The 25,656-nt window shown below is 41.4% G+C and overlaps 3 protein-coding genes across 3 annotated transcripts; 1 reads left to right on the forward strand and 2 right to left on the reverse strand.

Moving 5' to 3' along the window:
* Nucleotides 1-772: 772 nt before the first annotated feature.
* LOC308085596 (RIMS-binding protein 2) lies at nt 773-3,725 on the reverse strand. Its single transcript, XM_080428812.1, has 5 exons — nt 3,604-3,725; nt 2,889-3,045; nt 2,577-2,695; nt 2,057-2,128; nt 773-1,959 (listed from the first exon to the last, which is right to left on the reverse strand). Exons 1-5 carry the CDS (start codon nt 3,664-3,666, stop codon nt 1,894-1,896), a joined length of 477 nt encoding a protein of 158 aa, XP_080284938.1. The 5' UTR covers nt 3,667-3,725; the 3' UTR covers nt 773-1,893.
* Nucleotides 3,726-8,458: 4,733 nt separating this feature from the next.
* Nucleotides 8,459-15,259, forward strand: ywhag2 (3-monooxygenase/tryptophan 5-monooxygenase activation protein, gamma polypeptide 2). The gene is made up of 2 exons (XM_080427995.1): nt 8,459-8,660; nt 11,772-15,259. Exons 1-2 carry the CDS (start codon nt 8,574-8,576, stop codon nt 12,426-12,428), a joined length of 744 nt encoding a protein of 247 aa, XP_080284121.1. The 5' UTR covers nt 8,459-8,573; the 3' UTR covers nt 12,429-15,259.
* Nucleotides 15,260-19,504: 4,245 nt separating this feature from the next.
* Nucleotides 19,505-20,845, reverse strand: LOC308085418 (rab GDP dissociation inhibitor beta-like; the record flags this gene model as incomplete). The annotated part of the gene is made up of 1 exon (XM_080428569.1): nt 19,505-20,845. One exon carries the CDS (start codon nt 20,843-20,845, stop codon nt 19,505-19,507), a length of 1,341 nt encoding a protein of 446 aa, XP_080284695.1.
* Between the last annotated feature and the right edge of the window lie 4,811 nt (nt 20,846-25,656).

Consider the following 25,656-nt stretch of genomic DNA (forward strand, 5'->3'; position numbering starts at 1 on the left):
CCTCCAACACCATTTCAATACCCCAAAGGATTGTTTCTTTTATTTTTAACTGCTGACCATTTTGAAAAACAGATTTATTGTCCTGTAGTTGTCAGTTCAATCATCTGTTGTATTTATCCATCAGATATTGATCTGACAAAGCTGGAATATCTTTGCTTATTGTAGGACAATTAGGTAGCAAAATTCATACAGACAAGCGGCATAGCTGTACATTATGCATTCTAGATTCAGACAAGAATTCTAGAACTATTACAAAACAGATTAGAATTAGAATATTAAGTTGATGAGAAATGTAGGATTTAAAAACTGGTTAGCAGTCAACACAATTATTGAGTTACTTACATGATAGAAGCCATCTTGATCCACATTACCAAACACATATATGACATCTCCGGCACGAAAGGAAAGCTCTACCTACAAGAAATGAGTGCTGCTTTTATTTATTCAAAGACTGACACAAAATACTTGTTTTTGTAATTTAAAAAAAATGGGGGAAAAAAGCCTGAATACTTTGTACGGCATATAGCGAAAATGGCCAATCTACAATCTCACAACGCCTGGGGAGTCAAGAAGCTGGTAAGACCCTTACACAAGTTCTAACTTAACTAGTAGCTTTCTTTGGACAATGTATAATTTTTCCTTATTATATACGTTTATAATTGTATGTGCCGATGAAATGCCTTGATCTGTGCTTCAATTATGTATTGTATTAACATTTTGTTAAGGAGCTATATATCACAATGTTGTCATTGAGAGTGAAAGTCTACTTTCACTTTGTTTTGCATACTCTACTTGTCCTTGCCTCAAACTTCATTTGCCAGAATAATTCAGCAAGCCAGTTGTTACAACCTGCCCTTTGGAGAGACCAGTCTACTGATGTACAGTGTTGTCACCCATAAAGTCGAAAGCACTACTAAACTTCACTATACAGTGTAGTGTTTCCTACTTTATGGATGAGTATACTGTTGGCTACTGAGGGAATTCAAAGATGGAGGCCTCCAACACCATTTCAATACCCCAAAGGATTGTTTCTTTTATTTTTAACTGCTGACCATTTTGAAAAACAGATTTATTGTCCTGTAGTTGTCAGTTCAATCATCTGTTGTATTTATCCATCAGATATTGATCTGACAAAGCTGGAATATCTTTGCTTATTGTAGGACAATTAGGTAGCGAAATTCGTACAGACAAGCGGCATAGCTGTACATTATGCATTTTAGATTCAGACACGAATTCTAGAACTATTACAAAACAGATTAGAATTGTCAAAAAATAAGACTTTATTTGTATTTTTGTATTTCCATACATCCATCGACACATTAATTGTTATTGGCTTCATACAATGTTTGTTGCAGATTTACAATATACATTTCTATAAAGCTTTTATATCAAAAGTTTCACATTTTTCTTGATAAAATACAATTTTAAAGACTATAATCAGAGGTTACAAAATGTACAAATATGTAAATAAGGCAATTATAGACATTCTACAGTCATGGTCAGCAAACATCTGAGACTTACAAGTGGGCTTTTAAGGCTAACATAACCTAGCTGTTGTTATCAGGAATAACTGTTAAATATCAGATCATATCTGGCTGACATTACATGTTATATTCATTACTTTTGGCTCATACAGTATATGAAAGGTGACTCAGAAAATTAAATATAAAAGTTTGTGTAGCTAAAAAAAAGAGAACTGTTGAAGGTCATATACACTGAAATGTTACCATTTGTCTGTGCTTTCTGAATAAAGATGTATCTCACAAGTGTATGGGTTGAGTTTGTCTGCACTTAAAAGTAATAATCATGTAATGTTGGGCTGATCTATCACCACAGATAAACCGCCACACAAAAAGATAAGGGGGGAGGGGGGATAATAACGCATTGGTAACACTAATTCCATGGTAGGGCTTCCAGGAAGTTTGATGGCACCAGGCCCTGTCGTCCATGAAGATCCCCCTAAATTGAATTGTATGACATAATCAGATATTAAGTTGATGAGAAATTTAGGATTTAAAAACTGGTTAGCAGTCAACACAATTATTGAGTTACTTACATGATAGAAGCCATCTTGATCCACATTACCAAACACATATATGACATCTCCGGCACGAAAGGAAAGCTCTACCTACAAGAAATGAGTGCTGCTTTTATTTATTCAAAGACTGACACAAAATACTTGTTTTTGTAATTTAAAAAAAATTGGGGAAAAAGCCTGAATACTTTGTACGGCATATAGCGAAAATGGCCAATCTACAATCTCACAACGCCTTGCATCACAGTGCATTGTGAGCTTGTAGATCTACTAATTTCACAATTTTTAAATTAAACATATTTAGTTTTACAAATCTGCCTAAAATGCCATGAAATGCGTGTATTTCCGGGTATAATTCAGTCTGACCAGATGCAGGGGTCAAATGTATACTGTAACATCCATAAAAATGAATGACCAGAGGGTGCCAGGGGGATATCAAAAGCAGAGGCATGGATCCCCCGGCAACTCAAACCCTGGCTGGAACCATAGTGAAAACAGGACGTGGTTATCCAAGAGGCTTTATCATGTAATGCTTGCTTACTTCACTGTCCACGTTGGGAGAACTCTCCCATGGATCATAATCAAATATGGCCACCATTCTGCGAACAACCACATCATCAGGAGTGTTGGCTGCATCAGTCAGATCTAAATCCGATCCACCTGTGGGTCAACAATACAGTACATGTATTTTTGTTTTGCAATATCAGGCGATTGCCATTTCTGTAATAAACATTTTAGATGAACTCCACCTTGAGTTTATGGATGCCATTGTACAATAGCGTGCAATATTGCCTAGCTGTTATTCTCTGTGTGACACCAATATTCTTTTGTAAAAAATGGGGCGATAGTTTACCCGTGTTTTCCATAGGAAGGAATCCCTGCTGTACGAGCAGTTGCTTGAGATACTCATCGTCCACTGGGACTTCAGCCACCATGTTACTTGGCACATAACCAGACAGGCCTCCGGACTCACCATGATAGAACCCATCACAATCTTGATCCCCAAACACCTAGCAAATGTACACATGGTTGATCTATTTATTCTATTCTTTATTCTTTATTCTATGCGTGTGTGCAGGGTGAATGAAAAAGGAGCAGGTTAGCATCAACCAGTTGACAGGAAATGAGAAAACCCACATATAGGCTTTACACATCAAGTAGGGTCTACACACACACACACACACACACACACACACACGCGCGCGCACACACACACACACACACACACACACACACACACACACACACACACACACACACACACACACACACACACACACACACACACACACGCACACACACACACACACACACACACACACACACACACACACACACACACACACACACGCACACACACACACACACACACCAAACAGGAAACACCATTAAGCATCTTGGAAGAGAAGTTTTAAACTCAACATCTAAGCAGGTGCCAAAATAGCAGAACTGTACGACAATGCCTATAACTTTCAAAGCAAAAAATATGAAAGGTTACTACTACACAAAGCGTTGCACTGCATTCATAACAAGTGGGTACAGAGAGAGAGTCACCCAAAATTCTTTACCTTGATTATCTGGCCGGGTACAAAAGGCAGTTCTTCTGCAGCCGTTTCAGGGTTTGGAGACATTGCAGCAGGGTTGTATGGGTAGAGAGCAACAAAGACTCTTGCGGTGGGTATAGACAACTGGCTTGCAGCCTCGAGTTCCCATTCCCTGATAGCCTCTGGTGTAGCAAGCCGTATTTCATCGGGGTAAATTAATACATCCACCTCAATCGTTTCCTCCATTTACAGCAGCGTGTGTGAAGAGCTGCACACACTTAGCTCTGCACTTGGCAGACAGATGGCCACGGTACACAGAGGACCTCTCCTTACCCTTATCCTTGTTTGAGGTAACTAAGCTAAGCTTCAAGTACTGACTGTACAGCTAATCCTCTTTGACATGGGTGGACGTGGATAAAGGCAATGGCTCAGCAGCACTGCTGGCTGGACAGTGAGAGTGTACCATGATGCAGAAGAACAAGAGAACAATGGGTCCTTGCTTGAAAATAATGAGTTAACTGGAGTCAAAAGTCTAATGAGGATGTTTCAGGCCTTTAGAAGTAGATGGGGGGAAAAAAACATTAACATACACTTTACTTCATCAGTAATACATTCTGACTGTATTCCTGTTATTGACAATAATTGCTTTCTGATACCAAAAGCAGTCATGTCAATACCTGATGTGTGGATTGTCCTTTCTGAATAAAATTGCATCTAAAATGAAATTGGTCATTTTCAAAAGCAAGCACTTCGAAGATGATGATTCATCCTTGAGTATTATCATTACCATTCCGTGCCAGAAGAGGGGGCTGTAAGTAATCTGTCTATTCATGTCTTCTGCTTTGCTGTTGCAGCTCAGTTTAGTAATCTGCACAGAAAGTATGCATAGAGTTATAATGTAACACACACCAGGGATTCTCATTCATTCATTCAACCTTTATTTATTTTCACGGAAATACATTGAGGGTAGGACCTCATTTCCAATGATGCGGAGATTACAAAAAGCATAGCAAAATCATAATATTGAAATAAGCACAGGATCAAAACAGCCTCAGGTTGTGTACTGGAAAAGCAAGCAAGGAACAGAATAAAGAAAACAATAAGATAAAAAAAGACACCCTAATTAACAATTACAATGAAAAACAACAAGATTAGTCTCTGTTTGGCACAGGATATACAGGTGTTATGATACATAATTTACCACCTGCTTCTGCTGTTGAGCAGTGGTGGAAAGTAAATGTACATTTACTCAAGTACTGTACTCAAGTAGCCTACACTATATAACTTTGTCTTTGACATACTTTTACTGTATTTCCATCTGAGTATTTCCATTTTTCGATACTTTATACTTCTACTCCACTACTGTACATCTCAGAGGCAAATGTTGTACTTTAAAACTGCATGCACGCACACACGCAGGCTGACCACACACACACACACACACACACACACACACACACACACACACACACACACACAGACATACACATACACATACACATACACATACACATACACATACACATACACACACACGCACGCACGCACGCACGCACGCACGCACGCACGCACGCACGCACGCACGCACGCACGTAAGCACGCACACACACACACACACACACACACACACACACACACACACACACACACACACACACACACACACACACACACACACACACACACACACACACACACACACACACACACACACACTAGTTGCAAACATGGGTGGTGGTGTATAGGCGATTCTATAGGGGAGCCAGGGGGGCAATTGCCTTTTTTCTTTTAATATATATATATTTTGCAAGTTACAGGGTCGCTTGAGGGTGCAAGCATCAGGCTTGTGCGATCGTCCGCACTTCCAACATCGATGTCCATCCGTAATCAACTTCACAACCTGTGTTCAGTCTTTTGAACTCTGGGCAAGCGTTCAGAAAGTGCTCTTTGTTCTGGCATTGAGGACAGTATGGGTTTGGGTAAGGGCTGGGAAAGTGAATCACTTGTTGTGGAGCTTTGGTCATCAATCTCAGTTAGGAAAAATGACATAGATGGTCTGACCGGTCTTTCCTTGATGGTTTGGGGGCCTCATGACTGTATAGGGCTGCAGCTCTGCCAGCTATGCGCTTGGCCTGGGATTTCACCTGTAGCCAATATGCCAAATCGGTTAAGGTGTAGGTCTGATCTGTGCCTGTCTGTAGAATGCCACAGTTCAGGCAGTGTTTTACAAATCCATCCCGGTAGCTCGGTGGCATCTTGCTCAATAATCGGTCCACATGGGACCCGCATTTTAGTTTGTAGCCATTCTGACCCTCCAGGGTCCTAAGCATTCCCACTAAGGATTGGATGGATAAGGCAACGGCATCGAAAGCTTCGGAGTCTCCAAAATTCAGAGCTGGAGCGTTCAGTATTCACTTTGGACAAGCTGTCTGGGCTGGACATACTTATCCTTGCATGGCCATGGTGTAAGGCCTCGGATCATGCATGTAGGCCTTCGCAAGCTGGAGTGCACTGGGTAGTTTCAGGTGTCCAAGGAGCACTTGATACTTGTATTGCTCACTAAGGTGTTGGTGGCTGTTCAACAGGTTGTCGAGGGCCATCTTCAGTAAGGCAAAATTGCTCTCTCTACCACTGTCAAAGTGGGGTAAGACTGGCTTTGGAATGCCATAGGATGAGGCAGGTGCGCAGTGTTGGGTACTTTGAAAGCGTAGCTTGTAAAACTACAAGTAGTTCACCATGGCAGTAGCTTGATTAAGCTACGTTTCTACCCCTGGAGGAATGTAGCTTGTAAAGCTACAGCTACATAGAAAAAGTATCTCAGCTACTATCTCAGCTACCCCCCCCCCAGCGTTAAATTGAGACTGTACATGAAACAAATATAATATCCTACAAAAAAGTCACTTGCCAGCAGAAATATGCTTCTCAACTGAGTTTAATTTATTTTATTACCATAAATAAAATACTAATGCATACTAGTCCAGTAGACACGATGGAGAACACATGCTGTGTTTTTAAAGTGGGAGAGTGGTTAGTCATCATACCTTTGAACCTTATTTTATTTTAATAATATAGTAAGTAGGAAAGCTGAGAGGGAAGGCGTAGATAGAGCAATTTGTAACCCATTTTCCAAAATTGCTTTAAAAGTCAAGTGTATTATTGGTATTATTTCCATGACCATCTCTGCACTTTTGTCTACTTTCTACTTCACTTTCTCCACTTTCTAAATCAAAGTGATGGCTTTGAACTTTTCAAAGCGTTAAAGACAATCGGAGACGGTGAGAAGAATTGTCATGTTGACATCATCCACCGGTCATTACACATAAGCTTAAAAAACTCGGGCTCAGACAGATTTGTCCAGGCCCAGTCATAAAGCACGTATCCGCCACTGTTCGGTACCTGGTTTAACAAGGTTTGAATACCTGTCTGGCAGTGTCATTATTAGAGTCTTAATGTCAATGGGCATTTGGGAAACCTTGCCAGTTCTTATCATGTTAAGTCAAAATCAGGTCATTCATTGGCATGGAGGACATTTTTTTTAATGGTTCTCTGCAGTGACGTTTCTGGGTGGGGTCTGGGGACCCCCAGGGGTCCTTGAGGGGGTTCCAGGGGGTCCCTAGCAAATTTGCTTATTTTTGTTATTCCTTAAATCATTTACTTAAACCAAAGAAAAAAAAAAGAACAATATTTTAAAACCAACAAAGTTTCCCTGTGTCTCTCCTTCCGACCAACTCTGTCCCTGACAGATGGTGGCAGTGGTGGTATAATTAATGATGAGCCATTAATCGTGGCAGAGGAGGAAGAGGACCACCAAAACCAATACAGGAGGAGGAGGAGGATAGTCCAGACTCTGGAGCCACTGGAGGGGACACTGAGGAGATCAGCCGAGAGCCAACACTGGCAGACTTGGCCGGTATTGTTCAGGCTTCCCCATTATGAAGTAACTATATAAGAAGACACATTTTTGGATTGGGGTTCCTAAGAGAAAAGTCTCATCAAATGGCAGTACGTGGGCCTAATGGATCTCAATTTGGGGGTCCTTACCTTGATTAAAAAGAGAACCACTAGGCCAATGTTTTTTTTAAAGTGCAGTCTGGGGACCCCCAGGGGTCCTTGAGGGGGTTCCAGGGGTCCCCAGCCAAATTTGTTTTTTTAGCAACAAAATAAGTTTAACCACTTTAACCCTATTTTGTACTTCAGATATTCGAAAATAGCCAATTTGGTACTTACTTAGAAACACAAATCACTTTTTTCCTTTCTTTCCCCCAGCCCAGATTGTGTGTCTGCAGCCAAATAGGCCTATTATGAATTTGGGGGTCCTTGACTTAAAAATGTTGAGAACCACAACCACTGCACTAGGCCAGTGGTTCTCATCCTGTGGGTCAAGACCCCCAGGGGGATCCCCACATGATTTTTGGGGGGATCCGGTCCCCAGATGACAGTGAATTTAAGGACTTTTAAGACCTTTTTAAGACCTCAAATAATATAAGAAAGAGAAAAAGAAAGAAAAAAAAAGCCGATCTACAAGCTCACAGCGCGAAGCAATATTTATCTGTGGAACCGAGTCAAACAAAATGTAATGACTCAACTCCTACAATTCCAAGTGCTTGTCAGGGTGGGGGGGGGGGGGTCCCCAGTTAAAATATGATTTTTGTTGGGGGGTCACGCCACGGCCTGAAAAGGTTGATGACCACTGCACTAGGCAATATGGGACTCAGTTTCCCACAAAGCCATTGTCCTGAGTGAAACTAACGGGTAGGGTTCCATGTATGGAATATTACATCACTAGACACCCTCTTTTGTGAGTGATGACGCAGCCAAGGGAAAGTGTGAGGAGGGGGAAACCAACGGTGTCCCGTCGGCACGAGCACAGACAGCAGGGAACAGCTGCGGATTGAGGTTCTAGCGTTCAGTCTGCACTGCATTGCGATTTAAAATATCAGTCCGTTTATTCCTTAGATCTAGAATAACGTTAAGAAGACCAATCAAATATAAACATGGTTGACCGTGAGCAGTTGGTGCAGAAAGCCAGGCTGGCCGAACAGGCTGAAAGATACGATGATATGGCAGCTGCGATGAAATCGGTAAGTGGATTCTTTGAGATGATGGAACGTGGAGCCTATAAATCAGTGTCCGCGTATCACTCAAAGAACCGGGGTTACGCTCGTAACCTATGGTTATCTGCTGGTGCTGAACTTCGTCTAACATTAATTAAATTGCTCCTATATTCTCACTATATGTGGGAGGTGGGACTATTCTGTTTTATTCAGAGGTCTCTGAATGAGATCTCTTCAGCTCATTTCATATAGCCTACAATTATATAATGTGTGACAATGTGTAATTGTTCACAAATCTTTAGGGAAATCGCCGTTATTCTGAGAGGTCAGTGGTTTCTAAGCCGATAATAAAGGTGGATCGTCTCCTTGGGCGGTGCCTTTCTCTTGCCCATACAGCCATACTACAATGAAGCTTTATTACAATGAAATAGCCAGTGGTACCCTGGTCCCTACAGGCCTAACATGGATCTTTCAACCGCACTGAGAGCTTGCATTTTTATGCATATTATTCTGTTGCATTTGCTCTATAATGGTTTACCATCAATGTTTTCGAACATTATGCAGTAGAACCATATGAGGCTGTTTTTCTATAATTTTTTAAAATTCTATAAAGGAGGGGGGAGCAATAATTGCTCCCCCCCTCCTTTATAGAATTTTAAAATAATAATAGGCCTACTAATATTTCAAATATGCTAATATTAAGATTCATTATATTTTTGATACATGAGAGTTCTGAACAGTTGATAAATATCTCAGTATCTAGTTCTTTACACTAAACAAACGTAGGAGGCAGTAGAATCTCTAGAATATTCTTTGTCATATTGCAGTGAGTCAATATCAGATTTGGTAGTAGGCTTTGTGTCTGCTTATATTGTTGCAATGGGGTTTAAGATTCACAAATGATCATTCTGTATACATTTTAGTCCCATTATGTGCATGTTAGCCTACTCTGTATGAGTTATTTCTGAGTCAGGACAAATTCCTCATTCCCCATCTACAATTTGAGGAAATTCTAATTTATTATGCTGACAGGAAGGAATATGTGTCTCTGACTTGTGTATAATGGCATGGATGGCCTGCCTCATACAACCTTTCAAAGCGGATTGGCCAGAGTTGAATTAAAGGCCACAGCATTCTTAAAATGACATGGTATAGGAATTGAATTTATTTGGGTTTGATCTGTGAAGGAAGTAACAAGTAACCTAGTAGTCTACTATTTTTTCTTAAACATGCACAAACTTTTATCAATGAAAATCAGCAGCATTGCTTTAATCAATATTTTATTAGAATTCGGCTGTATCTTCTTTTGAATTAGTGGAGTAGCCCTTGTAGACCATTAGTCAAGGACAGGTTCTGGTTTCAAGAGGTGTGCATGGAGGTATTCCTTTACCTTTAAACAATATGCCATGTCAGTGCAGTCCAAACTGGCCTTTTTGCAAGGGGTGTGTACGCTCACTCCCTAACCAAGGGGAAATCCCTTGCCATTGCAGCCAGTTTTTTTCTTGATGGCAAGGAAACCCCATGACAATCTACATTAAACTATCCACCATTGTGATCTTCATAATGAGTAGGCTGCAAAGATATTTAGAAATCTTAATATAATGGTATAGCCCTAGACATCTTAACAAAATTGCTACGAAAAGATATGTTAAGCTTTATAGTAGCATTAAAAGTAACGCTAGTGGTTACTGCCATGTCAGTGATATTGTATATGATTGCATATACAATTTTACCTAGCACTGAGGTATTTGTGTCAGTGTGTGATGTATGTCAGTGATCTTTTTAACGACATCAGCATTATTGTAAAACAGTGAATGCATTAGCAGGCTTTATGGACACCATTCTGTTCCTGGTGGTGACCTATTTGTTTCTTTTAAAAAATACTACAGCTAAACAGTTAGATGAATCCATTCCAGACAATTACAGACAAATACAATTTTAACTGATTAACTTGTGCACTCCTATGAGAAGTTGTGTATGTATGTAGGCTTAACAAGTAAAAGAAAGGGCCCTTTCATTTCTATATGTATGCTCCTTCATGCACTTAGTGAGAGGCTGTGACGTCAGTGATGCTGCCTGCGCCATCTTTGTACTCTGGCTGGGAAGGGACTGTAGCAGCAGCTCATGAGATTGAAGAAATGTTGGCCTATCGTTGAACGCAGATTTAGTCGTTTATTAGAAGCCATATTTATTTCTAAAGTGAAAAGGCCTTTGAACCGTAGCCGACTATTTGTGGATTGATCTTCCGATTCTTATGCAGTTATTGATTTGATCATGTAAGGTTCTGATGCACGGTTCATTTGATAGGTCTAGTCACTGAGTAATATGGTTCGTTTGGGAATTTTGATGACTAACAGGGATGACTCTCCCTGTTTTACAATAGCATGGTGAACTAATTTGAACGTGATGGAGCATAAAGTTAGCATAGAATTGTGTTTCCCTGAAATATGTATACCTCCACAGTAGGAGGTGTGGTGCTATAGGTAGACATTCAATGACATATTTCAGGGATTCATAGAATTTCTGGGAATCTATTATTTTATTATTTCATTTTATTCCACCCTGACCCTGATTGTATTGGAAAAGGCTTTTTAAAAGCCATAATAAGTGACATCATAACATGCCGTTTTAGACTGGTGAAAAGGTCAGAATTAGCTACAGAGAAGGTCACAGGGACATGTGAACTGCCTGGGTCAGTGATGGTTTCACTTACAGTGCAGCTGCCCCCGGATTGCTCGTGGGAACATTTTAGACATCTCTAGAACTCCCCCTGCTTCCCTTCCTCAACCCCCACCCCAAGTATCTTGAATATGGATTGGAACTATACTGTAGCTAGCATTAGCCATCCACGTGGCAGCTGGATCTACTGGTGCACTAAATTAACAGATTGCCATGGAAACTGGGAATTGCACATGACAAATGCGATCTTGATCATCCGACAATGCTGTGTGTTGTGCTGCTCATGCTGTTAGTAGCTTGTCTTGTTAAAACATACGTAACGGCATGCACAACAGATGCTCTTGGATATTTAAGTTCTGATATATCTGTTTGGATGGGCTGCATATGGTGATGATGTTAATAAAGAATTCTGATCTGGAGCTACTAATGACCAACCAATCTTCCTTCTTACTCCTTTAGGTAACAGAGTTGAATGAGGCCCTGTCCAATGAGGAGAGGAATCTCTTGTCTGTAGCCTATAAGAATGTGGTAGGGGCCAGACGGTCCTCCTGGAGGGTCATCTCCAGTATTGAGCAGAAGACCTCAGCTGACGGCAACGAGAAGAAGATTGAGATGGTCAGGGCCTATCGGGAGAAGATAGAGAAGGAGCTGGAGGCGGTGTGCCAGGACGTGCTCAACCTCCTAGACAACTTCCTGGTCAAGAACTGCAACGAGACGCAGCATGAGAGCAAGGTTTTCTACCTGAAGATGAAGGGCGACTACTACCGATACCTGGCCGAGGTCGCCACCGGGGAGAAGAGGGCCACGGTCGTGGAGTCATCAGAGAAGGCCTACAACGAGGCTCACGAAATCAGCAAGGAGCACATGCAGCCCACCCACCCCATCCGCCTGGGCTTGGCTCTCAACTACTCCGTGTTCTACTATGAGATTCAGAACGCCCCGGAGCAGGCCTGTCATCTGGCCAAGACCGCCTTTGACGACGCCATCGCCGAGCTGGACACCCTCAACGAGGACTCCTACAAAGACTCCACTCTCATCATGCAGCTGCTACGAGACAACTTGACACTGTGGACAAGTGACCAGCAAGATGACGAGGCAGGTGAGGGCAACAATTAAAGAGAAACCACACTCCCCAAAAAAAAGAAAACGACGGGCCGGTGGACTTTGGCAACCGCTTTTGCCGACGATGCTACCGCAGCAGCAGTTCTTTATTTTTCCATGTGTTAAAAGAAAAGAATCAAAAGAGAGGTGAGAATGGAGGTTAAATCTTAGTTTAAATATATATAGAAATATATATACAGTTGAAAGGGCCTCTGTCTTCTTGATCTTCTCTTTGACCTTTGCCAAAACCACTGATATGTCAGTCAATCAGCCTGAAGTGGTCGTTGTTGGATTGAAATGGCAGCCTCACACTGGCATAGGAACTGATCTTGTTGTATCAAGATAAGCTGCTTAGTTAGGTTTTTGCGTGCATTTGAGACACTTGAAGAGAAAACGCTTGAATGGGAATGCCCACAAAAATAGTTTGCATTGGTTCCAGTACTAGTCTGTATGAGAAAGGGCCCTAAAAGTCATTGATATTGATCGTGATATCAACCAGAAATAAAACGTTTTAAACGTACAGTACAGATGAATTTCCCAATTTACTGAAAGCTGGATTATTAAATTATGTTGTTGTGAAAAGGCAGAATGGAGAAACAAAATTACGTATTTCTATATTTCTGTCCAAAGTGTTTTTGGCGTTTCACAGAATAGCACTGTCTTATCTACTCCAACTTTGTCACTGGAACCATAGATTCTTTTGGAGGCGAAGATTAATAAAGGCAGAGACTTAATATAAAACAGGAAAAAAAAAAAAAACTAAAAGCAGCTTCAGAGTTTGTGGTTTACTTCTGTGTTTGTTTTATTAAATGCACTTGCCTACTATACTGTTTCTTCAGTGTAAGATGATGACAACAATAATATCGATTATTCAATATTGTGCATGCTGGTGATGTATTTATATACAGTAGCTTGACTTTATTAACTTATACTGTGGGTGTTAAGTATTCATATGATTGAAAAAACAGCCTTTGTCTGATGTTAATTTCTAATTTATTTTTTATTTTGTTATGGATTTCATTTGCTATACCAAAATGGTGATCGTAAAAATTTACCTGTAATGGGCGTTGCTATAGTGACATGCAATATGTGTATTTAATTTGTTAATGAAAGAGAAAAAAAAGGAAAATAAAAAGACACCAGGGATCACTTAATCTTACCTGCTGGTGGCCGTCATATTGAAGTATGATTAGCCTATGCTATACTTTGTTATTTCAACAGTATTTAAGTACTTTTTCTGTCATGCTATCCTGTTTTAATAATGGTGAAGTTTTCAGATTCAATGTTTCTGTTATGAATTCACAACCATGGACCATATTTTATTTCTGACAGTATAATAATCTTTCTTTGTTTTTATACCTTTTAGCTGTTCCTGAGTGACAAAATATCTTGAATGTGAGTCATTATGTAGCAGTTGCACAAGAACCTAAATAATAGCTATGATAATAAAAAAAAGAATATGGCTAAATTATAAATGCACCATTTTCGTCGTGGTCTAGTGTATTATTGTCACCCATACAGAAATTTGCTTTTTTAAGAAAAATATTTTAACCTCTTGTTTTGTGCCATGAGTACAGTATGTGCTTTTATTTTTGTGCCTGTATCATTATTTTGATATGCCTCATTTGCAAATGAACGTTTATGGAAAAGGATTAATCCTCAACGTTTTTAAGTTCCTACAAGCATGTGTGCAGGATGTCATTCTTGTCTTCATTGGATACTCATTTTCAAATGTGTGGGTACTTCCCTCCATACAGTACAAGACATACAGTACATATGAATATTCAACACCACAACACAAATTGAATCACAGGAAAAACACAGTCAGTTTAATAGACTCTGTTATTTCTTACCAAGTGTGACAAAACCCTTAACATCCAAACATTGGACATTAAGGAGCTGCTGACAAACACGGAAGCTGCTGACAGGATTTATTTCCATAGTGCTGCTAGTTATATAATTAGTTTAATATTTCATTCAAATGTTAGTTGTTGAGACATAATTTTTTATCTTTCAGATGTAATCACTCAAGAGAAAAACCAAAAGCCTTAAGGCTAATTCATGCTTCGGTGAAAATGTGTTGTGCGACAAGCGACATGTCACTAGACACAAATGTGGTATTTTCCATAGTGTTGACATTGCATGACATTTTCGCCAAAGCATAAATTTGCCATCAAGGTCAGTCAGATAACCTTGTAAATTCAAAACTTATGCCAGTATCGAAACTCATCATGAGTCAGCTTCCATAACTCACTGTATGATGGAGTTGTTGATTTATTTTAAACATGGTAGGTTTTTGATTGTCAGTTAATAATGGTCTTAAAAGTTTGTATTATTATTATTTTAATTTAATGGCTGTTAAAGTCTAATGCCATCCTGCTATTGCGCAACTGCTCAAACACTCATGCTGCTTCCTGAAGTCATAATGTCATAGTGAAATATAATAGAATGAAAATTGAGTTATCTGTTTTGAATGGGAAGATGAGAGCTATTCTTTTTTTCCACATTATGTTTGAATACTGCGTCCAGGGGATTTCACTCAAGAATACATGCATTGTGTTCCCTGTTTATTTGTTTTCCATTGATTTCCTTTTTTTAAGTTTTCATTTTATTTGATGTTGATCGATCCTCCTTTCTATGACATTAACAAAAGGAAAATAAAAAGCACTGTTAATTAAAAACAAAATCAGTATTTAATTCTGAATATACTTTTGAACGAAGTTCACAGAACATTTTTTATCTGAAGCATTTACCTTTGAAGTCTTGTGCTGACCTTAAGTCAAGGAATGAGATGATAGATGAAAGTGGAAAACATATTGTATGCTTTGAGGACTTTTTGTTTCCATATGTTGTCCATTAAAGTTATTTATTTATTCAGTATTATTCTATATTTTTTATTTCTCTTTGTGTTGTGGCCATTAAATAATCATAGCAAAGATGCTAAAGCCATTCCCTTTCATATAGTGTATTGGTGGGAGCAGGTTTTACTGACTGTTCAATACCAAGAGCAAAGACTCCTGCACATTGATGGAGGAAGCAATATAACCTTATGTAACCCCTTTGTGGATCACATGACCATTTATGTGGAAGTGTGTGTGTGTGTGTGTGTGTGTGTGTGTGTGTGTGTGTGTGTGTGTGAGAGAGAGAGAGAGAGAGAGAGAGAGAGAGAGAGAGAGAGAGAGAGAGAGAGAGAGAGAGAGAAAGCGAGAGAGAGAAAGAGAGAGGGAGCAGGGAGCAGGAGTTGTAGTCTAGATAACTGCATTGCAGAGTACAGACACTGCCAGCTCATGGGGGGAGGAGCATTTTAGATGGACGTTTTCCTAATTATCCACAAAATGAAGACTGTTAAATGCTCCTTGTTTTACGAATGCAGCAATTGTTAATTTATAGAAAAGAGTTACACGATGTATATGGAGTCATAAATGCTCGGGGGAAATTAAATTTGTAGTTTTATTACCAGTGCAATATTTTCTACACACAAGGTTATCTCTTATTACCTCTGCCCATCTGTTTATTTTAAAATGAGTATGATTGATAAGCCAAGTATCAAGCTGCTGGCTCTTCCTCCTAGGCTGCAGCCTCTTGCTGCAGCTTGCTGCACTGAAGCTTTCATGAGATGGATTTCTGTGCTTTGAACAGTCCTTCTTGCCAGCCAATAGCTGATAGGCTCACTCACCACAACCACCAATCCCCTTCCTGTTGCTAGGGCTATAATAAGTATACCACTATTAGCCAGCTCCTTGCTGCACTGCTCAGATACCTATTGCATCCTCAAAAAAAGGAAAAAGAAAGATCAAGCCACAGGACGCATTAGTATTCAGTACCAACGTATCTTATATCCTGTGTTTGAATGCATTGCTATCTCTTCAGGGACATTGGCAATAGGTTATCATTTTCATTGGTATCTGGTGGGGCAATATACAACAGAAACAATACTATGTACATGTACTGTTGAGTGGAATTAAATCTCTGACTACAAAGAAGCAAATGCCTTCTACAACTGTTTTCAGATGTCATAAGAAAGAAAATCAGACAATCAGCAAAAATAATATAGTGAAAAGAAATAGGAGCTTGTTTTAAAATAATGCATTTGTACACATCTCTTCTAAAGAATAAAGTAACAAGTAGAATGTGTTGTTATGTTCATCCAAGGATATGCAATGACACTGATAGCTAATCACTGACCAAAGCTTTCAGGCTAGAGGATGACAAGGTGACATGGATACAGGATATGGACAACATAAACTCCCACCACAGAGATGGGTTCTAGAGGCACTGAACCGTGCCAAGACTCTGATGCTCTGATGCATCTCTTCCTGGAACGGTTTAGTATACACATCCCTGGCATTTTCTATAAGCTAATGCTAATAACTTTTAGAATAATAATACATAACATGATGGATTTCTTTCCCAACAGAACTTACAGAAGTCATGCATCACCGCTTGAAAAGGTATACGTAGGCCTATACTGTAGCATCCCAGGGTGTGCACTGTGCATTGGACAGAGGGACTTCCCAGCATAAGTTTATCCCTACAGCTCATTCTTAACATTGAGTCACTGAGTTGTAGACATACTCATTCATCACTGCTATTAGAAGCTGTCAGGGATGTCGGTGCTCTGGCCTGGGGCAAGAGTGACAACTCCACTGGTGGACACTAGATAGCACCAGGGAGTGGGGAAGCAGAAATCTCAAGGAAATGTCATCACGATCCTGACAAAATGCAATTTCAAAATAGAAACGATTCAAAAGATAAAACAACCAAACAAACAAAGACATTGTCTACTGGATGCGGAAGACTGGCTAGCTCGCTCAGACAGTGGTACTGATACATATGACAGTGAATTACTTGTCTACAGCAATGACTGGAGTTTATTACTACTCAAGGAAAGAAAGTAGAGCATGTTGGAGATGTTGAAAATATTGATACAGTAATTATGATGGATTTGGAGAACTCCTTTATACTCAGTTATACCTGCATGATCTAAAATATGTTTTTTTTTGGGGGGGATAACATAATCGCTGCATAGCTCCGGAAATATCTGTCCATTAGAGAGAGACATGATGAGAGAGACTGCATAGATGCTGAGGACAGAGACATCTCTATAAATAGATCTCCCTGCAGCCTGAGAGTCTACTGTAGACTAGAGACATGATCTGACAAGCTAACCACTATAGACTATACTTCTATTATAGAAGACCAGGGAAAATGTTGTCTTACTGGGACTGTGTTCTGTGTTAGAGGTTCCTTTCTCTCCATTAAGCAGTTCATGCTGGCCAAAAATAGAAGACATGCATGGAGATGGCACAGACAAGGCACAATGCGATGCACTGTTTCTTAATGTTAATTATACAAAGTATTTTTTCACGTGATAATTTTTTTTCTATGCAGAACACGGTTATGATATGGGGGGGGATATGGACTCCTGTACAACTATAAAAGCGTTATGCATGACTGCTGCCAAATGAATTATTCAGATTTACATTTAGATGTTGTATTATTTATCAAAAGTACCACAATGTTCAGCTGAGGGTTTTAAGAAAGTATTTTTAGATATCTACACTACTCATGGGTTGGGTTCAGACCCCATGAATTCTGCTTTTAAAAACAACTGTAGTTTACATGGACAACCCATGGCTTAGTGAATTAAAATCTTTATGAAACAGCCTGATACTGATATCCAATAGATTATGTCACTGCCTGAAGTAGTTACTGTGTGGGGATGGCAAGGTTGGTATGATGAATAATAAGTTGAAAAAAATCGAATAAAATGAAAAAAGTGAAAGTAAATTTAAGTAGTACCTCCCCCCTTTTCTCACTTAGTTGGCATCCCATTGCATTTTGTTTAAAAGTCTCCTATTTCAGGAGGACTATTGCGTTTCTTTGGTATACAATAAGATAATAAAATATGATATAACTCGATGGTTTACTCTTTTAGAGCCACCCCGTACAAAAAGGATCTGAGAATCCACATGGGCTGGTGTAGCTCCAGTGTGGACCTCAGACGTGATGTGGCCAGCTTGTGACAAAATGGCCAAATTGTTACGCAGCAGATACAAGCGCCACATTTGTACACTCACTCTTCTCACCATCTCAGAAGCGGTGCCCAAAAATGTGGACCCATTAAACGTTTTTTTAAAGGGAAATCCAAAATGGCTGCCAGAAATGACCCATGATTCCTAAAAGGTGATACAATTCTGTCATTTTGGCTGATTGGGACAACTTTTACATTTATAGTAAATTGACTATTACTCGGAATGAGATGACCTTCCAAATTAATCCTCCTCTGAGTGATATGTCAGATATACATAGATTAAAACTTTGAAAACACCCTACGAATGATTATCTATAGATAATATATTGTTAATATCTTCATATGACCAAAAACCCTTGCCCACCCAGGAATAGGCGTCAAAATGGTCCTGAGCAAGACGCTTGACCCCTGCTCTCCTCCGAGCGGGCATCATGATTCATGACCATCCGAGCAGCCATCAGCTGAGTGAAACTGAAACAGAATTTACCCCATGGACTTAATAATGTATACAATACAAAGACAGACAGACAGACAGACAGACAGACAGACAGACAGACAGACAGACAGACGCTCTTAGACTAGACTCCTGCAAAGCCACACTGTTAAAGAAATCTCTCCATTTTAACTTAATCGTCTGCTGCTTCACATTGGCACTTGTTTCAGTCCGAAACCCCATTGACTTCCATTATCAAATGATTCGGCTCTGCATACCTCGGGGTCATATGAGAACACACTCGAGTTTGAGACCGAGCGGACGGATGCTTTCCGAGTTATGCCATGGACATCACACAGATATCTGGGTGATACACAGAGATTTGTGAATGATAGTATAGAGAAGATGATATAGTTATCATTGTGTTTGGTGTGAATGGCCCTTAAGGCTACAAACATTATAAAGGCTAGATAATGAATAAAAGATAGGATGGTGGTTTCCATGTGGATCTCAGACTTCATATGGCCACTTGGCCAGTTTACGACATCATCTAATGTCAGTAATCTCCATATTTTAGATTAAGACAAATCAGGGCTCTGATATATTAGGGGGTGTTGTGCTCGTCTAATCTGTGTCACCAAAGATGTCATTCTTCTTGCGCTCCATCTCAGCAAAGTCAAATTCTCTGCCTGTCATTCTCTTGTAGATATCCTTGATGTCGTCACAGGTGGTTTCGAAGTGAGTTGTGGCGTCGAATGAACGGGAGATGAAAATATGGCTTTTGGAGCCAAGGTCAGTTGGTGCGTACAGGTCGCTGATGCTGACAAACTTCTGCTCAACAGGCTCCAGCAGGTCCAGGGCTGGCTTGATCTCCCACTCAGGATCAGAGGTCTCCACTGTGGTGCTGATGATGGCGATGTACTTGCCCTGGGCTGCCACCTTGTGAGCATAGGAGATCACGCACACATAGATGTCATGCTTCCTGTTGACCTGGTTCTGAGGGATGATGACCTGGCACGAATTGATGTCTTTGGTGTTCTTGATGGGGTGGCTCATGATGCAGATGACCCGGATCACCTGGCCCACCTTGGTGGTGCGCTCTGTAATGTAGCTGGGGTCGCAGATCAGCTGCTTACAGCGGGCAATCTCTCCCTCTGACTTGACTCCCACCACCTTCCCGTTCTCGATGACGATCTCGTCAATAGGTTTGTTCAGCATTTGGGTCCCTCCATAGAGGGCACTTAATCTGGCAAACGCTTGGGGCAGCTCACCCAGGCCATACAGTGGGTAGAGGTATGGACTCTTGCCGTATCTCGCCAGAGACTCTCTGTAAAGCTTTATCTTGTTTATTGCATCCAAACAAGGAAGATCCAGGTATTCATCTGTGCGGTAGAGAGCGAGGGAGTGGCCTGTGAAGTCAATAACCTCCTGACCCAAGTCGAACTTCTTGAAGACTTCCCGCATCGTCGTCTTGTGGGGGTCCACATCTTCCATGGATTGGGGGTTGTTCTTGTCAAAGTTGGTAATGAAGACCAGGAACTTTTTGAAGCGCCGTTTCTCAAACAACCCCATTAGACTAGACTGCAGGGCTTCTCCCTCAGTTGAGGGGACTTTGTAGATGGCCCCTTTCTTGTAGACGTAGCTGCCCTCGATCACTTTGAAATCCAGGTAACGTGTCACCTGTGTGATTAGCAGCATACGGACCAACTGACCATTGGCCATAAGGAACTTAGGGATGAGGTCCACATTCCAGTCCTTGCCTTTTCCCATTGACTCAGAGGGGCTGCCGGGGATGTTAAAACGCTTGTACAGATCTTCTAATGGTGTGATGGAGGCACTCTCAGCTCCATAGTATGAGTTACGGTCCATGTGGAGAACCTTCTTACCACTCACAGACATGATCCCTGACATAATGCATTCTGTCAGCCCAGTGCCCAAAACAATAATGTCATAGTCTTCATTCATCTTTGCCCCAATAGTCTTTGCTGTTGTCTGACTGGACAGAACAGCAGTCTGCAAAGGATGGGCTGTTTCACAACCTTATATAGTCAACACGAACTCATCATGACGTATATGATGACTATCAGTCATCCTTCGTCCTTCAATGGTGTTTCCAGTCATCTTGATACATCTGGCTAGCTCGCAAGTATCTTCTGCCCCTGTGTCTTTCTTTAATACATCCATGAAGGTTGGTGTGGGACGCTCTCGTGATCGATGCTCGTGAGTTGGCTCCCACAGCACGTTTGCTGGCTGGGAGCTCCCGGTGTCTGTGGCAGTGACCAGCCAGCCTCAGTCTCCTAGCTACCTTCTCACTCATTCTTGTTAGCCCCCCTCCCCAATAATGCTTGTTAGCAACATGCTCATTCTGTGGCTCAGTATTCACAGCCATTTAGAACAAACTAAAGTTGAGAAGATGGCTTGATATGTCAGGGGAGGTTATGATGACGTATTAATAATTAGCTCTACCAGACTTCTTCATCATCCTTTCTACCCGCTGACTGTCTTCACTTAAGGGCCCCCAGTCCCCTGGGCCGTCAGAACTTCAGCCTCTGCTTAGGCTGCTGCAAATTATTTCTCTTGTTGGAGCACTGATAGCTTAGCTTGTATGGAAGCCTCTTTAAATTTTAGCGCTGTTTGTATACGAGCCTCTTCAAGCCTTAGCTCTGACTGTATACGAGCCTCTTCAAGCCTTAGCTCTGATTCTTGTTGAGCGAAGGCAACACGTGCACGGGCAGCTCCTGCTTTGGCCCGTGCGACAGCAGCAGTCATGCTGGCCGTTGAGCTGCGGGAAGAGGCCTTTTTGGTATGGGTAGAGTGTTTTGATGCACAGGAGGGCTTTGACCCACTGGATGTGGCGGAATGTTCTGATAATGTTTCAGTTGTTTGATGCTGTGCGATGTCATCAGCAGCTACTGTTTTTTGCATTCCAGTTTCCCCGTTGAGTGACATCATGAAAGGGTACTTGGTTGAGGGGGTGTGGAAAGAAGAAAAGAAAACCTTGCTCTTGTTGCTGTAGTGCCCGCTGAAGCCGCTTTTTTACTATCCTGCTCTCATCATATGTCTGAATACAAATTAACAGGTAGCGAACAAGACTTGAAGATAAACGCAGAAGCTGGAGTAAAGTTGACTGTTTTTTACTGTTGTCTGTTTTCTCTCCACAATCATTTGTAAAACTGAAATACAAACATCAAAAAGGGACATATCACAAAAAATGTACGGTAAACTTCTGTCTTAATAATTCAAAATAAAGTAGTCAGAATGTAAATACTAAACATGTATCTATGCAAATAGACTCAATTTTAACATATCTTAATACAATATTACATTACAACGAACTGAACACTTTCTACGGCCGGTTTGAGATCAGCCCCAACCGCGGCAGCCAAGCGGGGCCATCAGCAGCACCAGCAGAGGAGAACCCTCTAACCATCTCGGAGAGAGAAGTGCGTACAGCCTTCGCACGGGTCAACATCCACAAGGCAGCCGGACCTGATGGGATTCCAGGCCGGGTCCTTAAGGCATGTGCAGACCAGCTGGCGGGTGTCTTCGCTGACATCTTTAACCTCTCCCTCTCCCAGGCTGTGGTCCCTGCAGGGTTCAAAATGTCAACCATTGTGCCCATTCCCAAAAAGGCCAAAGTGACATGCCTGAACGACTGGAGACCTGTCGCTCTCACCTCGATCGTCAGCAAGTGCTTCGAGAAACTGGTGAGGGAATACATCAGCTCCACGCTACCTGCCTCGCTGGATCCGTGGCAGTATGCATACCGCAAAAACAGATCCACCGACGACGCTATTGCCATGGCTCTCCACACCGTCCTCTCGCACATGGACAACAAGCTGCTGAAGGACAAATATGTACGTATGCTGTTCGTGGACTACAGCTCAGCATTCAACACCATTGTCCCAGCAATACTTAACAAAAAGCTCAGAGACCTAGGGCTACACCCAAGCATGTGCGACTGGATACAGGACTTCTTGTCCAACCGACATCAGGTGGTGAGAATGGGCAGCATCACATCTGACCCCCTGACCCTCAACACCGGAGCACCCCAGGGATGCGTGCTGAGCCCTCTCCTCTACTCCCTGTACACGTATGACTGCACAGCCACACATGTCTCCAACACCATCATAAAGTACGCGGACGACACGACAGTGATAGGCCGAATCGTCAACAACGACGAGTCTGACTGTAGAGAGGAGATCAACTCACTGGCACGCTGGTGCCGGGAGAACAACCTCTCTCTTAACGTCGACAAGACCAAAGAACTGATCGTGGACTTCAGGAGGCCGCGGAGAGACCATGCGCCCATCCTCATCGACGGTGCTGCAGTGGAAAGGGTCAGCGAGTTCAAGTTCCTCGGAGTACACATCGAGGAGGACCTCAAATGGGAGACGCACACCACACACGTGAGGAAAAAGGCTCAGCAGCGACTGTACTGGCTCCGCCGCCTGAAGAAGCTCGGAGTAGGACGTCGCATCCTCAGGCTGTATTACAACAGTTCTGTTGAAGGCATCCTAACAGGCTGTGTCACGGCCTGGTACGGGAACTGCACTGCCCGAGAAAAGATCAGCCTACAGCGAGTAGTGCGATCGGCAGAGCGGATAATGGGAATCGAGCTCCCAGCGCTCCAGGAACTGTACAAAAAGCGGTGCGTGGTCAAAGCCAAGCGCATCATCAAGGACAAGCACCACCCAAGTCACAGACTGTTCAAACCCCTACAACGACCGCGACTGGGCAAGGGGCTCTACCGCAGTATCAAGAGTTCCACCACCAGGTTCTGGTGCAGTTTTAATCCGGCTGCTGTCAGGATGCTGAATGAGGCATAAGCCTTGTTCAGCAGCCTGACAGCAGGCGGCGCAAAAACTTTTCTGGCTCTTCCTGAACACACCTGTGGATTATACCAGGGACAATGACTTGGACTTAGCTCCCCCTCGGACACACCTGTGGACTACACCAGGTACAAATGACTTTTTTGCTGCACTCCCTCATGGAGCTACTTGCGGATTATACTAGGGTCAGTCCACCCTAGGTGGACACGCACTGACCTTTTGAACCTTAATCCCATGTATAACGCACTGACTTTTTTTTGGTCTTTTTTATTGTGCTCTTTTTTCTCTAAGCACCTTAACGTCCATATGTATATCATGCACAGTATAAGTATAACATGCACAGTATACATACATTGCTGCTATGCTCAGGCACCTTAGTTTTTTATTATCTCAGGTACTTTGTAAATATGTAGATAACTTGTCTGGCCTTCTGTTGCTCTCTTGTTTTGATCTCCTTCCCACTTGCCCCCCACCCCTCTTCTTCTCCCCCCCCCCCCTCTTCTTTCTATGGAAATTAACGTTGCGATGGGAACGATGTACAAAAACGAATTTCACTCACTTCTTTACCTTGTAAACCTGTGATGTGACAATAAAACTGATTCTGATTCTGATTCTGAACATCATGAATTTACGTCAATGTAATTTTAACCAGATGAACTGCACAATGAGACAAGATGTACTCACAAGCGATGAACTTCTAGGCATGAAAGCATTTGGCTTTATGGCTCAGTGCTAGCCTTGTTTTATAGAAAACACATAATTACCAAAGCCAAAACAGGTGTGTAATTGACAAGAGGTCATGATGACCTGATAGAGAACATAATTATCAAAGGCAAAACAGGTGAGTAATTATTGACAGAGGTCGTAATGACCTGCTTAATTTCTTAAGTCTAACAGCTGCAGAAAGAATGCTTGCCAACTAGTGGAAAATAACTGAGAAAGAACATGACAGCTCTATAAGTACAATGTCACTAGAAAATAGTTGACCTAACAAAATAAATAAATTACTGTATGTGGGTCCCTCAGCCTATACACCCTCCTATATAAAATGTTTTACTATTTTGTTTTGACTGTACATGCAAATAAATATAATGTAAATACTGTAGGTCATAGACTGTAAATCCGGTACAATAAAATGTCAACAGGTGTTTTCTTACAACACCAATAGCATGTTTGCATGCCCACCTGACTTCCCATTCTGGGAAGTGAGGGGTCGGGCCCGGGGTGGCGGGAGATATCTGGCCCAGGGGCCTCCTTGAGTCTTAATCCATCCCTGCACCTTTACACTGCGTGCTGCTGAATGAGTAATTAGCATCACCAGCCACCAAATTAACTTCAGAATTTTTACGGAAGGGCCTATAATATGAGCTTCAAGACATGTTATGTCATTAGTAAAATGTGCATTGCAATACTTATAGCAATGAAATAGCATGACAAGCAGAAAGACTGGTGTTGAACTGTGACTTGCATTGGGGAACTGAGCTTTGAGTAGAACAGAGTAGGCTGGTAGATAATATAAAGGCCTGCCATCTAGTGTTGGACATTCAGCACAATGAAACAAGAACGCTACGACTAAGTCCTGAGCTCTACCTATACGATACATTTGATACATTCACACCCAAAAGATGTGTATAATTGTATTATCTGCATCACTTATGAAAACTTGCAAAAACATATTTTATAATGGTACATATATGTATTTATGTATATATATAAAACAGTCCAGTCCAAGTACACTGTATGACAAGTTTAAAAAACACATTCAAGATCAAGACTATCACAATATAGTAATGCATCATATTCTCTGCATAATAAGTATGATGGGAATAAGAGTGGACATTGAATGAACAGCATTAGTACAAATTATTTGATCACTACTGCAAACATATTAAAGCATTTTCACAGTCAAGGTGTCCTGTACTGAAAAACAAAAAAATAGAATTA

The sequence above is a fragment of the Gymnoscopelus braueri genome (assembly GCF_963280865.1).
Source record: "Gymnoscopelus braueri genome assembly, chromosome: 5".
Classification (NCBI taxonomy): Eukaryota; Metazoa; Chordata; class Actinopteri; order Myctophiformes; family Myctophidae; genus Gymnoscopelus; species Gymnoscopelus braueri.